The 17691-nt window shown below is 47.3% G+C and overlaps 1 protein-coding gene across 4 annotated transcripts in view; it reads left to right on the top strand.

The window, feature by feature from the left end:
* LOC121080531 (zinc finger protein 462-like) overlaps positions 1 to 17691 on the top strand; it is a 103931-nt gene that overhangs the window by 61716 nt on the left and 24524 nt on the right. For 3 of the 4 annotated variants that reach the window (XM_040578603.1, XM_040578602.1, XM_040578604.1), the window contains exons 6-7: positions 318 to 436; positions 12390 to 12581. In XM_040578603.1, the coding sequence (XP_040434537.1) occupies positions 318 to 436; positions 12390 to 12581 (311 nt within the window). Of the gene's footprint in view, positions 1 to 317; positions 437 to 12389; positions 12582 to 14458; positions 14838 to 17691 lie in introns of those variants that run through there. The other variant, XM_040578605.1, reaches the window with a different exon arrangement.

Genomic DNA, 17691 nt, shown 5'->3' with positions numbered 1-17691 from the left:
AAGGAACTGAGATTAGATTAACAGGTCCATAGTTTCCTGGGTCTTCCTGCACACCCTTCTTGTAGATTGGAATAACATTGGCTAGCATTCTGTGTGATAAAATTGGTGATAAATATCTTTCTTACTCAGATCAGATTCTGCCTTGTTCTATAAGCAGACCTGTTGGATATAAAGAACCAGCATGAGAAGGATAGCTGAGCCTGGCCTGCTCTTATTTAAAATTTATTTTTGTTACTTGTTTTTTGGCTTGCATCTGAAGGAATAGCTAAAATGATTTACTATTTTGTTTCCTTTTTTTTTTTCTGTCTTTTGGTCAGTCTGGATCGCCATATGCAGACTCATCATGGGCACCATAAGCCATTCCGTTGCAAGCTCTGTCCATTCAAGTCCTCTTACAATAGCCGCTTGAAAACCCATATACTCAAAGCTCATGCTGGTAAGTCAACCCTTCCTTGCTTGTGCTGTCCCTTGTCCTCTCTCAATCTCTTTTTCTTGCTGTCAGGCACATGTACTTTCTCTTGTGTGCTCTCTCTTGCTCAATCTCACACACAGTCATGCTTGTTCTCTCTCTCTGTCCCTTGTGGGCAGTTACACGTGCTCTCCGCACTCTCTTGCATGATCACAAGCTCTTGTGTGGTTGGGTGCTCTCCCTCTCTCACGTGTGGTCACATGCCCCCTCTCATTTTTGTGTGTCCCCTCTCAATCAACCTTGTGCATGGTTGCACTTGTTCTCCTGTTTTTCCTCTCTCCCTCACATGCAGTCATGCTCGCTCTCCCTCTTTATCTAGATGGTCATCTCCCTCTCTCATGTGTGGTTATGTCTGGTCTCTGTCATGTGTTATCCTTCTCTCTTGCTCACTCTCATGATTGTGCTTGCTCTCCCTCTTCATGTGCGGCTGTGCTCTCATGAGCTGCTTCTTGCTTGCTTCCTCTCATTCTGAGTCACGTGCTCCCTGTTGCTGAAACTTGTGTGTGGTGTGCTCACTCTCCCTCTCTATGTTGTGCATTGCTGTTCCTCTCTTGGGTGTGATGGCACATGCTCTCCCTCACTCGGTCACAAATTCTTTATAAAAGTCTGTGGCGCTCTCTCTCTCAGACCATTGCATGCTCTCCCTCACCCAACAGTGATGTTTGCTTTCCCTCTCTGGGTCACGTTCTCTCTGTATCTCATGTGTGGCTGTGTATGCTCCCTTCCCCTCTCTCTGTCACAGACTTGTTCTCCCTCTCTATTGCTCCCTTCTGTGCTCTTTTGTGCTTGGTCACCTGGCTCTACATTTCTCTCCAAGTCTGGCTAGGTTTCTCTTTCTTGTGGTTTCTCCCTCTCACGTGCTCCCTCTAGCGGTCACGTGTTTGCTGTTGCTAGCTTTCCCTTCCTCTCTTGGTGAAGGTCTCGTGCTCTCTTTCTCGGTCATGCACTCTGTTTCTTGCAGCACATGCTCTCTATCAGTCACATCTTCTTCCTCTCTCTGTCTCTGTCGTGGTCATGCACTCTTTCTGTCTTTGGAACACAGTGTCTCAGTCTGTGTTGGTCTTTCTTCCTGTTGCTCTAGTCTGGAACTCTGTTGTGTGCAGTGGCTCATTTTGTCTTGTGTCATGCTTTCTTGTTTTTGCTCTCATGCTTGCCCACTCTGAGTCACATACACTCTTGCTCATTCTTTGGGTTGTGCACTCTTGCATGCACACACTCTTCTTCTAGTTGCATCTTTGCTTCCCTCCACCCTGGGGCATGTGTGTGCTCTCTCTCCCTGGGTCATGCACACATGCATGCTCTCTCCCTGCATTGCATGCTTCTGTCTCGCTGCACTTTGTTCTCCCTGGGCTGCACACTTGTGCTCTCTCTCTGGGTCTTGCATGCTCCCTCTGGGCTGTACTCTCTTGGTAATTCATGTACTCTCTGGACTGTACATTTGCTCTGTGGGCTGCATGTTCTCACACACCCTCTCTGGGTCTTGTGCTCTCTCTGCCTTGTGTGATCCTCTCAGTCTGTGTTGGACATGCTCTCTCTGGGGTGTACGCTCTCTGTGTCTCTTGGTACACTCTTGGTTGTGCACTCCGCATTGTGCACTCCTTGGGCCCTGCTACATTTGGGCACCCACTCTGTCTCCTGGGGTTGTGTGTGTATTCTTGCATGATCTCTCGGGGTTATGTACTTGATCTGTGGGCCATGTGAGTTTTCTCTGGAATGGGCACATGCACTTGCTTTTGGTTGTGCATGTGCATTCTCACTCTGGGTCACATGTGCTCTCTCCCCTGATCACACACACATGCTCTTGCACGTTCTCGGTTTAGGCTGTGATCTCTCTCTTGCTCTGGGTTGTGCGTGCTCATGCTTGCTATCTCAGTGGCAGGCACCTGCTTGGTCTATCTGGATCATGTGTGTGCTCATTTTGTCATGCATGCTTTTCTCAGTGTCACACTCTGGGGTGTGCGTCCTCTTTCACTCTCTGGGGCATGCATTCTTGTCTTTCTCTAGGTCACATAGAATCATAGAATAGTTTGGGTTGGAAGAGACTTTTAAAGGTCACCTAGTCCAAACCCCCTGCAATGAGCAAGGACATCTTCAACTAGATCAGGTTGCTCAGAGCCCTGTCCAACCTTGAATGTTTTCAGCGATTTCCATCCACAACTTCTCTGGGCAACCTGTTTCAGTGTCTCACCACCCTCACAGTAAAGAATTTCTTCCTAATATCTAATCTAAATCTACTGTCTTTCAGTTTAAAACCCTTGCACCTTGTCCTGTCGCTACAGGCCTTGGTAACAAGTCTGTCCCCATCTTTCTTATAAACCCCTTTTAAATATTGAAAGACCACAATAAGGTCTACCTAGACCCTTCTCCAGGCTAAACCACCTCAACTCTCTCAGCCTTTCTTCATAGGAGAGATGTTCCATCCCTCTGATCATTTTCACAGCCTTCCTCTGGACCCATTCTAACTGGTCCATGTCTTTCTTGTACTGTGGGCCTCAGAGCTGGATGCAGTACTCCAGGTGGGGTTTCACAAGAGCAGAGTAGAGGGGGAGAATCACCTCTCTCGACCTGCTAGCCACACTTGGCTTTCTGGTCTGCAAGCGCAAGTCACTGATGAAGATATTACAGACCCCTGAGGGACACCACTCATCACTGATCTCCATCTGGACATTGAGCTGTTGACCACTAACCTCTGGATGCAACCATGCAGCCAACCAATTCCTCACCCACTGTGAGTCCATTCATTAAATCCATATCTCTCCAATTTAGAGAGAAGGATATTGTGGGGGATCGTGTCAAAGGCCTTACAGAAGTCCAGATAGATGACATCCATAGCTCTTCTCTTGTCCACTGATGTTTTCACTCCATCATAGAAGGCCACTAGGTTGGTCAGGCAATACTTGGCCTTGGTGAAGCCATGTTGGCTGTCTTGAATCCCCTACCTACCCTCCATGTGCCTTAACATAGGTTCTAGGACAATCTGTTCCATGGTATTCTCAGGCACAGAGGTGAGGCTGACAGGTCGGTAGTTCCCAGGATCCTCCTTTCTACCCTTTTTAAAAATGGGTGCAATCTTTCCCTTTTTCCAGAAACCAGGGACTTCACCTGACTGCCACGACTTTTTTAATATCATGGAGAGTGGATTGGCAACTACATCAGCCAGTTCCCTCAGGACTCTGGGATGCATCTCATTGGGTCCCATGGACTTTTGTATGTTCAGGTTCCTCAGTTAGTCTCAAACCGAATCTTCTCTTATAGTTGGAGGGACTTTGCTCCCCTGGGACCTGCCTTGAGGTCCATCCACTTGATAGGTGTGGGAAGAGAGGTTGCCAGTGAAGATGGAGGCAAAAATGTTGTTGAGTACTTTAGCCTTCTCCTCATCCATTGTTACCAGTTTGCTAGTTGTGTTCATCAGGGCGCTATGCTTTCTTTGACCTTCCTTTTCTGGCTGACATACCTATAGAAGCCCTTCTTATTATTCTTTGCATCCCTTGCCCAGTTCAGCTCCATCCATGCCTTGGCCCCATCCCTACACATCTGGGCAGCATCCCTATACTCTTCCCAGGATACCTGTCCCTGCTTCCACTGCCTGTGCATTTCCTTCTTGCCCTTTAGTTTGACCAGGAGGTCTAGACTCACCCATGCTAGTCTCTTGCCTTCCTTTCCTGATTTCTTATACCTGGGGACTGAGAGCTCTTGCACTCTATGGAAAGCATCCTTAAAGATCTGCCAGCTCTGTTCTGCTCCCTTGTCCCTGAGGGCAGTTTCCCAGGGGGTCCTATTGACTAACTTCTTGAACAGCCGGAAGTTTACTTTCCTAAAATTAAGTGCCCTGACTTTTAGCCTGTCCCATATCCCTCAGGACTGCAAACTCCACCAGTGCATGATCACTGCAGCCCAGGCTGCCTCCAATCTTGACATCACTTGCATTGGTGACCATCAGGTCCAGTAACGTATCCCCTCTGGTAGGGCTGTCTATTACCTGGCTTAAGAAGTTATCCTCAATGTGCTCCATGAGTCTCCTGGATTGCCTACAGCTTACCATGCTGCTTTTCCATCAGATGTTGGGGTGGTTGAAGTCCCCCAGCAGGACAAGAGCCTGCGAGCATGATGCCTCCTCTAGCTGGAGTAAGAAGGCTTTGTCAATAGGCTGCCCTTAATTGAGCAGCCTGTAGTAAACACCGACCAAAGGTTCCCTTTGTTGCCTCGATCTCTAATTCTTACCCATAAGTTTTCAACCTGCTTGTAGCTATTCTTCAGAGAGCTCTTCACAGTCTATCCATTTCTTGATGTAGAGGGCAACTCCTCCATCCCTCCTTCCTCGCCTGTCCCTTCTGAACAGCCTGTAGCCATTGATAGCCACACTCCAGTCATGGGATTCGTCCCACCAGGTTTCAGTAATGGCAACTAGATCATAGCTTTCTAACAGCACAGTGGTTTCCAACTCCTCCTGTTTGTTGCCCATGCTGTGTGCATTGGTATAGAGCAGGGGTCCTCAAACTTTTTAAGCAGGGGGCCAGCGCGCGGATGAAGTGGCAGGAGGTCATCTGCGGCTGCTTGGTTTCCCCCCCCCAACCCCCAGCGGGAGGAGGGGGGGGGGAGGGGGGGTGTCTGTAAATACCGGGGGCCGGATTGAGGACCCTGGGGGGCCGTATCCGGCCCGCGGGCCGTAGTTTGAGGACCCCTGCCCTAGCTTATCTCTGTAAGACTTCAAGTGTGCTGCAGTGTACTCAGCACATCTCAGAGCAACAGGCTGAGGGCCTTTGCTAGCACCCCATCCCTCTAAACTTGGCATGTTGTCCAACAGCTTGTCATGGGCAAGCCTGATATTATAATTATATATTATTATGCTTGAGCTCTCCCTCAAGAGAGTGCACTCTTGCTCTCTGGGTCAAATGCTCTCTCTGAGTCATAAGCTTTGGGTTGCATGCAGTCACTCTTGCTCTCTGGGTCACATTCACATTCTTTGGGACCTGTGCAATCTCTTGCTTTTTGGGTCATGTACGTGCTTTCTCTCTCTCTCTGGGTCACACACATTACTCACTCTGTCCTCTGGGTTATGCTCTCTTTCTCTGGGTTATGGTTCTATTTGCATCTTTGGTTTAAGTGTGCTTTCTGTCTCTGCCTCCCTCTTCCATCTCTGAGTTATGCTCTCTCTGTGTCATGCACTCTCCCTATAGGCCAGTGTCTCTGCCCCCCTTTTTCTCTCTCAGGGCAACATATTCTCTCTGATTTTCTCTTTCTGGGTCACACCCACACACACCCTGTGCACACCCTGAGCACCCTCTTTCTGGGTTTCTTTCCCTCTGGTTTTCTTTTCTGGGTCGTGTTTGTTCATTCCCTCTGAATTGAGAGTTGCTGACTATTGGTTGCTGCCACCTCCTTTGGGCTGTCTTCTCTCTCTCTTTCTCTGGGCCAACCTCTCTTGCTTTATCTGGGCTAGCCTCTCTCTTTCTCTCTTGTTGGGTCACTCACCCCACACCCATGCTGCTGCCACCCCCCCCCCCCCCCCCCCCCCCCCCCCCCTTGCTCTCTTTCTCTCTGTCTTTGGACAAACTATCTGTTTCTCTGTGTCTCTACCTCCCGCTGGGTTACATGTGCTCTGTCTCATGCCTTCCCTCTCTCTGGGCTCACACCCCCTCTCATGCCCTCTCTCTCTCTGGGTCATGTGTGTCACACCCCACCCCCACCCCCTTTCTCCTTGGGTCAACCTTTATCTGTATTTCCCTCTTGGTTGCCCCCCCCCCCCCCCATCTCTCTCTGGGTTGACACCTATTGCGCCTACTCTCTCCCTCTGGGTTGCCAGCTCTCTCCCACTTTGGTCCCCAACCCCCTTTTTGGCTCATCTTTTACACACCCACCCCACCCACTGCCAATCTGTCCATCTCTGTCACATTCTTGGCCAGTATCTTTCCTTCTCTCCCTCTCTGTGGGTTGCCCTGTCTCTATGGTTTGCTGCCCCTCCCCTTCCTCTTGCTCACTCTCTCTGGGCCACTCTGTCCTCTCTTTTCTCTGGGTTGATATCTCACACACAGTTTGGATGTCTCTCTCTATTTTGACACCCCTCTGGGGTGTACCATGCTGTCTCTCTGGATTGCCTTCTCTCACACCCGCTCTCTTCCCCCCCCTCCAGACCTCATCCTCTCTTACTCACCCCCTCTCCCCTTCTCTCTCCATCTCTCTTTCTGCCTCTTTGCCACCTGTGTTCTCCCTTTCTCTGCCTCTTTCTGGGTCACACTCTCTCTGTGGGTTACCCTGTCTCTTTGCACTCTCTCTTTGCATTGCTGCCACCTCATTTGGGCTGCCTTCTCACTCTTTCTCTCTGGGTCAACCTCTCTCATGTTCTCTGGGTTCACCTATCACACCCACTCTCTCAGTGAGTTATGCTCAGTATTTCTCTCTCTGGACCACACTCTCTGGGTCAGGTGTTCTCTCTTTTTCTCTGTGGATTGTGCTCTCTCTGTCTTTGGGTTGCCCTCTTGATTGCTCCCTATGGGTCACCCACCCTCTCAGTGGGTAATCCTCTCCCTCCCTCCCTCCCTCCCTCCCTCAGTCTGCCCCCCCCCCCCCCCCCCCCCTTTCTCTTTAGTTTGACCTCTATCCGTCTTTCTCTCTTGGTTGCCTGCCTTTCTCTATATCTCTGGGTTGCCCTCTCCCTCTTTCTGGGCTGCTCTCTTTCATTCTGGATCATCCTCCCTGTCCTCCCCTTTCTCTTTGGGTTAATCTGTCTCTTTTTTTCTCCTCAGGTCAAACCTTTATCTGTATTTACCTCTTGTATTTTCCCCCCAAACTTCTCCCTCCCCCCTCCCTCTGGGTATCTCTCTCTTTCTCAGTTGACGTCTATCATGGCCACTCTCCCTCCCTCTGGGTTGCCACCTCTCCCTCCCTTTGGTTCCCCACCCCCTTTTTGGCTTGTCTTCTCTCTCCCCCCATCCTTCATGCCCCCCACCCCCCCTGCTTAGCTGACCTCTCTCTCACTTTCTCTCTCTTTCTCTCCCTCTGTGTGGGTTACCCTCTCTCTGTGGGTTGCTGTACCTCTCTTTTGGGTCATCGTTCTTTGAGTCATCCTCTTGCTCTTTCTGGGTTGACTTCTCTGGCATGCTCTTTGTGTCCCTCTCTCTCTCGTATAAACTCTTTCTCTGGGTCTCATTCTGGGTCCACCCACCCCTCTCTCCCTCTCTCTCTCTGCTCTCTCTCTGGGTTGACCTCTGCCTGTCTTTCTCTTTTGGTTGCCTCTTCCCCCCCCCCCCCCCCCCCGACATCTGTCTCTCTCCCTTCCCCTCCCTCTTCTGTCTTCCTTGCTCTCTCTCTGGGCCACCACACCACCACCTCTGCATCATGCACACCCTCCCTCCCTTTTGTCCACATTCACCCCTCTGTCTCTCTCATATGTATTCTTGTCTGACCTCTCCCTCTCTCTCTGGCCTGCAAGCTCTCTCTTCCTCTGGACACCACCCCACCCCCCACCGCGGTTTGCTCGCTCTTTTTCTGGGTTGAGCTGCGCTTCTCTCTCTTTCTGGGTCATGCAAACTCATTCTCTGTTTGAGTTGCCCCCTATGTATGAGTGGTCACTTGCTCTGGGCAGTGGTCTTTTCCCCCTCTTTTGCTCTGGATCACTTTTTCTCTCTGGGCTATGCTTGCTCTCTTGCTGGGCCATCCTCACCATCTCTCTCTCTGGGTCAAGCTCTCTTTCTCCTCTTTCTGAGTACTGTGCATTCTCCCTCCAATTCTCTCTCTCTCTCTCTGGGTCACACTCTCTCTCAGTTACACTAGTGCACTCTGAGTCACACACACGCTCTCCTCCCCTCACATGTTCTTTATGGTCCATTCTCTCTCTCTCTGTCACACACATTCTCTGGGTCATGCACCCCCCCCCCCCTCCTCTGTGTCATGCTGTCTCCCCCCCTCTAGGTCATGCTCTCTCCCCCCTCCCCCCATGTTCTCTCTGTCTCTGTGGGCGATGCTCTTGGTCACATTCTCTGTCATCACTTTCTTGGTCTTTCTGGGTCAGACACTGTCTCTTTCTCTTGGTTGCACTTGCTCTCTCTGGGTCTCTGTCTCTGTATCACACTCACTTCATATCTTTCTTTGGGTTGCACTCTATCTGGTTCACACTGCCTCTCTCTCTGAGCCACATTCATGTTCTCTCTGGGTCACGCTTGCTCTCTGTCTCTCTTGACCACACCCACTTTCTCTGTCTGTGTCGTGCTTTCTCTCTCAGGGTCATGCACTCTCTCTTTGGGTTACAGGCTTTCTCTGCCTCTTTGGATCACATGCTCTTTCTGTCTCCTTCTCTGGGTGTCTTTTTCTCTGGCTTGTTCATGCTCTGTTTCTCTGGATCACATGTGGTCTTTCTGGGTTGGTCACATGCTCTTTCATGGTTTCTTTGCCATGCATGCTCTTTTAGAGTATGTGCTCTCTATCTGTGTCACACTTATACTTCTCTGAGTTCAGAACAGTCTCCCTCTTTGTAGTGCGCTCTCTTTCTCTGGGACTCTTTTTCCTGTTTTGTTTCCAGTAAGTTCTTTAGCAATATATCCTATTGAATAATAGCCTTGTGGATTTTTTTCACCAGTCTTCCAGTAATATAGTATTTCTATGACTTTCATTTGTTAAAGGTGTTTTTCCTCACTCTCTCTCGTAGATATTTTGTTATTTATTCTTAGAGATGTGCATAATGCCCATACATTTTTTTTGAAGTGCCTTGGTGGTTGTAAAATTCCACGTGCCTCCTCATGTCCATTATCTTTTGGGGAGTGGTCAAACTCCATTTATTATAAAATGCATTCTTACATAATAGCTAGAACTGTTAAGGGATGTTACGATCAGCTGCCTCCTCCAGCAGTTCCAGCCCAGGACTTCCTTCTGCCTGGCCACTGGGACCAGTGGCTAGTCCAGGTTGAAATTTGCTAGTGAATACACACCCACCTGGTGCACGCTCAGTTTGAGGAAGCCTGGCACCAGGCACATGGGCTGTGATCCATGGTCCTGCTCCAGCCACTGGCACAGAGCCTCTCACTCTCCTCACTCATACCAGTCCCTCCCAGTAGCTGGTTGTCAAGACACACACCATTCCCACCCCAGTGGCTGGAGGTTAAAGATCCCCACTTGTGCCAGTATAGTCCAGGGGCACCTACACTCCCAGTCTGACTCCAGTAGCTGGCACCAGATTCCATTCACACAGGTCTCACCGGTAGCTGGCACTTAGTCCTTGCAGCACACATGCGCACAGGACAGAGTGAGATTATGCAGAGATATTTAAGAAAAGATTTAATAAGAAGATGTAAGAAGAAAGGACAGACTGTGGTGATCAGGTGCAGGGCTCAGTCAGGCAAGCGTACCAACTGGCCCTGTTTTACATGCAACTGGTCCCTTTTATACTCCTTTCTGTCTACCACTCTTTTTGTTCCTCCCTGCTTCCCCTTTCCCTTGCATGTCACCTCATGAGTTTGTATAGTTCTATAGATTCCTGCACCCCTCCCAGTCCAGTATCCAGGATATCCCCCTGGGTTTGCAATCTTATCAGTTGCAAAGTCCAGGTTGATCTTCCTGGAAGTGGAGCCTGTGGTTTCTTGGCAGCCCATCAGTAAGTGTGACTAGTGAGGTTTGTTTCTTGTCATTGTCTCCATGTTTTTTTCTGTCAGGTTTGTTTCTGTATATTTTTGTTTCTGGTTTCCCCCTTTTTCCCTTGGTTTCCCAACTGACAAGATAACCTTGCTGGAATAAACATTCTCACACTCATAGTGTGACTAACCAGGTTTGGTTCTCATCACAGACTCCCTTATCATTTTTCAGCCAGGTTTGTGTCTATGGATGTTCTTGTTTATGTCTTCCTCCTTTTCTTATTATCCTTTTTTGTGTTTAAAAAGGTCCTTGACCAGATACCCTTAAAGGAACAGTAACTTTCCTTCCACATACCTTTACAAAGCCATTTGGTTCTTGTAAGCATCTAGCATTTGTTCTCATTCAGTATGTACTGCTTCCTTTGGCATAGAACAGAACTGTGTGTAGTATCTCTGAATGTGCTGTAATTTGTTTTCACTTTGAATCAGACTGTAACCTAGAGTTTTTGCCCAGAGTCTAAATCATCTGGGACACGATGCTTTGGATACATTTCAGGTGTTGAGACAGTCCCATAGAAAAATTGTGAAAATACACTTATTTATATATTTCAAAATAATAATTATGAGATTCAAAACTAACAGTAGAAAATTTCCTAACTTTTCTGTGGAATCACACTAATGAAAACTATAGTTTTGCCTCTGAAACCAAACACATTTTCACATGGTACTGTCCACCTGAACTGTTATTGATAAATAGGGAATACAGTTACTAGCTGTCTTCTAATTTCTTAATTTGTAGTAGTCTTCAATTTTATTTAATTTCTTATTGTGATTTTATGTTAAAAGTCAACTGATGCCTGCCAGGAATCGTTTATATTTAGCAAATATTAGGGGTTTATATCTTTTTGTCTTTAGTTCATCCTTTCACGTTAATCAGTCCATCATGCATGCTTTATGAAAACTGTTTTCTTTATCTTTGTAAACCAACAATACCTCTGTGGCAATAATATTCAGGTGCAGAATGTAATTTGAAAAGAAACCATGTGTGGCATTTTGTTTCAACATTTCAGACTGATCTTTTTCAGGTACACCAATGTGTATTTCTAAGAGTCTATGGTTTGTCTCTGTGATTAGCATAGTTTTGTGGGGGGTGTGTGTGTGGTATTTTCATATAGAACGAGTGCTAATCTCTTTATGTGCTTGTATGACTGGCTGTAATACTTCTTTTTCTCTTGTTCTTTTTTTTGTTCACTTATTTCTGATGTTTGAAACCATTCTGTTCTAGAACTTTGTTTGTTAAATTTGTTGAGAAATGGAAAACATTTTTCTGTCTCTTTCATAACCAGAGCTCTTATCCTTCCATTAATGTTCATGAATATTTCACTCTTGTATTAATTTTGTCATTTTATGTACAACTTGCATGTAGTCAGTGTGGCCCTTTTACCCGGAAGCAACACTTCCAGAACAATTACTTGCCACACATATAACATCACATCACTTAGGTTGGACATTTCACTTTTTCTTTCAGGTGCCTCCATACTTAACACAGAACGAATCTTGTCTTGGGAATTTATTTCCTATTGTATTCTGTCTTTATGGCTTGGAATGTATTTGGAACCAAATTCTCTACTGTTCATTATTTCTCTTCTTTCACTTCTTTTAATATTTTTCCATAGTATACTTTCCCATAGCCCTATAAATATGTACTGCTTTTGGTATTGCCATGTCCACTTCTTGTAGTAAACCAACTTTGACTTGGTTACTACTTCTATGGAGCTCATTCCTGCCTGGAGGCAAGTTTCATATAAAGAAAATGGGATCCTCCTCAAATTAAGTGCAGGAGGAGGCAGTGGGTGATTTGTTTGTTTGTGTTTTTTTTAAATTTTGGGTGTTTTTTTTTTCAAGAAGCTTAGTTAACATTTCATAGTCTTTTTCTAGTTTCTTTAGTAATGATTCTGGATGTGTTGCATGGAAAAACACAGAGGACTTCACCCTTGCTTTCCTCCCAAAGAAATTTGGAAATGCTCTAGTCAAGTAGCTCTTTTTGAATCCAAGATTCTATTTTCTTATACTGTACAACACAGACATGCTAAGAGTCTGGTCTTTGTTTTCTTGCATCAGCCATTTAACAAGGTTCTAGAGTTGTCAGAAAACAAAACTTTGGTCCCAAAGTGGGTGTCTGTACCTGCAGAGTCCAGACTGTTTCAACAGGGAGATGTATATAGTTTTTTCTCTTTGGAATAAGTCTCACACTGAAGGAAACCATAGGAATTTTCCTGCTGAGTTCAGCAGGAAAAGAATGAGGATCCCATTTTGTTTCTTTTGTGAGCTGATGACTTGCCTGTATTTCACTCACCCAGGTGAACATGCCTACAAATGTTCTTCCTGCACATTTTCCACCATGACAATCAGCCAGCTGAAAGATCATTCCTTGAGAGTGCATGGGAAAGCACTGACACTACCAAGACCCCGTGTTGTCAGCCTCTCACCTTCACTTGGCTACCATACCTCCAAGAAACACATCTCTGCTGAAGCGGTGGAGGACACTAATGGTAAGAGGTGCCTTAGAGCAAAAATTTGTCTAAAATATTACTTAATATATTTATTTAAAAAAAAATTAAGGCAGCAATTAAGAAAAATCCAAAGTTCCATGAAAAACAAGCATAAAGGTGGTGTTCTAGTACTTGACCTGCAGTTGAATCTCACCAGTTTATTCGTTACTAACTTATACTGCCAACGGTTGGCCTTCGAAATAAGTCAAGCTAACTTTATTTTTCAGCAAAGATTTACAACATGGGAAAATTTCAGTGGCAGAGATCCCATTAAGTCAGTGGGAAAGAGACCATCTAATTTCATTTGCATTTCTAAAAACACCCCTTTATCTTGTTAGCAGAGCAGTTTAGTGAAGCCACTGAGTGTTGCAGGAGGACAGGGAATGGGGACTGCCATCAGTTCATAATGCTTTGTCTCTGGTGCTCCTTCCTCATCATGATGTTCCCCTGCTCTAGTGTGGCGTCCCTACCACAGGGTACAGTCCTTCGGGAACAGACTGCTCCAGCATACCCCCCCTCTTCCCCCCCTTTCTCTCTCCTCCCCCCCCCCCCCCCCCCCCCCCCCCCCCCCCCCCCCCCCCGGGCCACAGTTCCTGCTAGAAAACCTGATCCTGTGTGAGCTTCTCCATGGTCTACATCTTCCTTTAGGGAATATCCACTTGCTGCAGTATGGAGACCTCCATGGGCTGCAGTGAGGATAGCTGCTCTGGCGTGGTCCTCCATGGGCTGCAGGAGGAAAACCTGCTTCACCATGGTCTTCTTCACAGGCTGCAGGGGTATCTCTGCTCTGGCACCTGGAGCACCTCCTCCCCCTCCTTCTTCACTGACTTTGGTGTCTGCAGGGCTGTTTCCTATTTTTCTCACTCCTAACTCTCAAGGCTGCTGCACAGTGGGTTTTTACCCTTTCTTAAATATGTGATCACAGAGGCACCATCAATGCCATTGATTGTCTCAGGTTTGGGCAGCTTTGGGTCCGTTTTGGAGCCAGCTGGAACTAGCTCTGTTGGACATGGGGGCAGCTCCTGGTGTCTTCTCACAGAAGCCACCCCTGCAGCACCCCTATGCTACCAAAATTTTGCCACATAAACCCAATACACCTGGCTAAAAATAAATTCTCTTATGTTCCCATACCAAATTTTTGATGGCAATTTGAGCCAAGTGGTTGGCCTGCTTATTTTGTTTCTCTTCTTGAGTTACCTTTGAATTTGGGATATGCGAGTTAATATGATGTATTAAAATAGGTCTTTGTTTCAGCTGTTGCATTGCTTTCCATTCTGCTGCTGCCCAAATTGGTTTTCCTTGCCACTACAAGTTAGCAGAATACAACCCCAATGCCCTCAGACACTCCTCATAGGATTTGTGCTCCAGACCCTTCACCAGCTTCGTTGCCCTTCTTTGGACACGCTCCAGCACCTCAATGTCTGTCTTGCAGTGAGGGGCCCAAACCTGAACACAGTATTTGAGGTGCAGCCTCACCAGTGCCGAGTACAGAGGGACGATCACTTCCCTAGTCCTGCTGGCCACACTGTTTCTGATACAAGCCCAGGATGCTATTGGCCTTCTTGGCCACTGGGCACACTGCTGGCTCATATTCAGCCGGCTGTCAACCAGCACCCTCAGGTCCTTTTCCGCCAGGCAGCTTTCCAGCCGCTGTTCCCCAAGCCTGTAGCGTTGTATGGAGGTGTTATGACCCAAGCAAGTGCAGGACCCGGCGCTTAGCCTTGTTGAACCTCATACAGTTGGCCTCGGCCCATCGATCCAGCCTGTCCAGATCCCTCTGTAGAGCCTTCCTACCCTCAAGCAGATCAACACTCCCCCCCCCCCATCTTTGCGTCATCTGCAAACTTACTGAGGGTGCACTCAATTCCTTCATCCAGATCGTTGATAAAGATATGAAACAGAACTGGCCCCACTACTGAGCCCTGGGGAATATCACATGTGACCGGCCACCAGCTGGATGTAACTCCATTCACCACCATGCTTTGGGCTTGGCCGCCCAGCCAGCTTTTTACCCAGCGCAGAGTACACCCGTCCAAGCCATGAACAGACGGTTTCTCCAGGAGAATGCTGTGGGAGACAGTCTCAAAGGCTTTACTAAAGTCCAGGTAAACAACATCCACAGCCTTTCCCTCATCCGCTAAGTGGGTTGCCTTGTCATAGAAGGAGATCAGGTTAGTCAAGAGGACCTGCCTCTCATAAACCCTTGCTGACTGGGCCTGATCACCTGGTTGTCCTGTACGTGCCGCATTGATGGCACTCAAGATGATGGGCTCCATAACCTTCCCCCGGCACCAAGGTCAGACTGACAGGCCTGTAGTTCCCCGGATACTCCTTCCGAAAACTGAAAAAAAGAATACAAGCATAAGTTACACTTAGCAAAACATAGCAATTGCAGTACACAGTTCAATCACAATACCAATGTGATTCCCATTACCGATCTCTGTAATGTGACCACCCTCATGATTGTCAGGAAGGAAAATGTGGGTTGAAGCCAGCTCAAGCCTGTTGTTCTCTTTGACATTCTTTTGCTAGTTATTTTTTATATTTTATGATGGGATCAGCCACCCCCCCCCACACACACACACACGCCCACCCCCAGTCTGGCTAACTACAGGAGACATTCACACCCTTTTAATGAACACAACCAGTTGATTCACTCAACTGACATAGATGTTTATCTAAAACAAAGGCCACCCTCCTGTCCCCTTTATATTGAGATAAAATCAACTTCTTTGCATTAGTCTCTGAGCTTCATGGGCATGTCACCCTTGCCCATCTCCGCTGAGCCTTCTTCCATTGTAGAGGTTTATTGGTCAGTCACACGCACAGGAGCATGTTCTCAAGGCCATTACCTCTGCAAACTGATTGGAGTGTCCAGTCACTTTGTGTGATGCAGCTTCTCCTGTAGAGGGGTTCCAGGAAGTGGCTTGTCATCTCCTGTTTCCTGCTGTGATGTTACAGGATCTGCCAGTAAATGGACTCCGTTTATTTTTTACACTTAATTCATCATATGCTGGGGCATCAACTGTCCAAGGAGTTTAGTGTTCCTTCTACTGTTGATATGCTGGCCACTGACTAACAAGCTGAACTAATCCTGATCTGGAGCATGAACCAGTATGTGCCTACTGGGTAAGAGCCAGGACCCATTTTTGCCACATAGCAGTGGTTGCTCTTCCGCCAGTGGGTTTTGAATCCTTAAACATAAAATTCAGGACCAGCAGTCTGGGGCATAACCACAGTGCCTGCTCTGTGCCTAATACTTCAGTGGCACACAGAACACCTCCATATGGAGCCAGGACTTCTTATTCTGGAGGGATATAATTATTTTCTACCCCTTTGTAACTCTGGCTCCAGAATCCCAATGGCCACCTTCCCATCTTGATGGGCTCATTGCCACAAGCTCCATATGATGCTGGTTTTTTTCCTGCACTAGTATATAACAAATGTTTTACATCACTACTTTCCCAGATAAGTCCTAATGCCATGGCATGGGCTATTTCCTGGTTGAGCTGCTCAAAAGCTTGCTGTTGTTCCTCTGCCTGTTCAAACTGATTCTTTCCAGGTTACTTGATATACAGATTTGGTCAGTTGGCTATAACCAGGGATGTGCATACGTCAAAACTCAGGGTATTTTGCATGAGGGCAGTGTGTGCTAGGGCATAATACTGTTGAGGTATCCAGATAGTCCAATAGATTCAGTTATCTCCCATTTTCTGCCAGGCCAGTGGTGAGGCCCCTATAATACGGTAAGTTCAGTTCAGGCACCCAAACAGTATATGGGCTGGAGGTGAGAGGAGGAGGAGGAGCTAATGGTTTAACTGAACTTTGCCTTGCACTTGCAATTCCTTGACTCACAGTGCTAGATACCTAATGGGTTTTTTTCACCCCACTCAGCCATATTCTCCCCCTTTTCCTTCAGGACCATCCATAAGTCCTAGTGTGTAGGGTAGGAGCATGGAGAATTCCCATATTTTCCTGATGTTTTTTCCGAGGTCAACCAGGACCACTGGTCTTTAGACATTACCAACGATGCTCTTCCTAGTACAGTACATATAGGTCACTCATTGATCAACAGGGCACCGAGCTGTCAGGTGATACCAAAAGGGCGTTAATAATTGTCTAACCATCAGAGCTATTGGGCCATTGGCATCAGTGGCCACAGCCTTACTGGGGTTCCTCCTCCCCTTTGCCTGTGAACACATTCCATCAACCCAAGCAACTGCAGTTGATCACCTCCCTCTTCCCAGTCCCTCCATGGGGATATCTTATTTTTGAGAGCAGCAAGATCAGACCATTTCTTAACATATCCCTCTGTCAGCTGATCCCCAACCCCACCCCCATTACATAGGGCATAGGACACAACCCCCCCAAGAGCTTTGCTCTGCTGAGCCATCAGCTATATCCCTCCTCCTCTGGTTTCTCAGTACCTCCATAGCCACTGCAAGGCAGTTTTCCCAAGTGTGTTGGCTGTAAGTTTCCCACACAGCCTTAATCTTGCTCTGAGTAAAGAACCTGTTGTGTGATCATGTTCTGGGGAACAATGCCCCTGCTTGCACAGGTCTACTTAATTACAGTAACTAGGGGCTGCCTGATAGGCTTCTGTTATTAATTCATCATTAGAGTCCCAAATATCATCATCCCAGGTTTAAGGATCCCAGTCCAGTCAACGTGTGCTTACTGACTGTTCCTGTAGTGGCTCGGTGCATTAGTCTTTAATCTGGCTAATTAGCACCACTATGTACTAAAGTCTGATTAAGGCTCTCCCTTTCGCACTGAGCATTTGCTACTGCTTCCTTTAGCAAACCGTTCCTCTGGGAGAGAATGGCGGCTTGATTTGCAACTTCTCTTGCAAATATTTTTGGAGCTCCACTTGAAGCCTACCTACAACGTGTGCTGGCATACCTTCACAGAAAGCAGCACATCTCTCTCCTAGTGTTTTATATGTATCCTCTTCTCTCTGCAAGGCCCAGGCTAATTTTCTTGGAGTCTGTACTGGGAGGTGGTCCAGGTTCCAGGCAACTAGAACGTGGACATGAAGCAAGCACCATCCCATCTCCTCCCAATCATCTTCCCATACCAGTACCATTTTCTTGGGTCCCTTTGGACCCTT

The sequence above is a fragment of the Falco naumanni genome, chromosome W, assembly GCF_017639655.2.
Source record: "Falco naumanni isolate bFalNau1 chromosome W, bFalNau1.pat, whole genome shotgun sequence".
Lineage (NCBI taxonomy): Eukaryota > Metazoa > Chordata > Aves > Falconiformes > Falconidae > Falco > Falco naumanni.
Note: the sequence above shows the minus strand (reverse complement) of the source record. Positions and strands in the feature narration are given on the sequence as shown.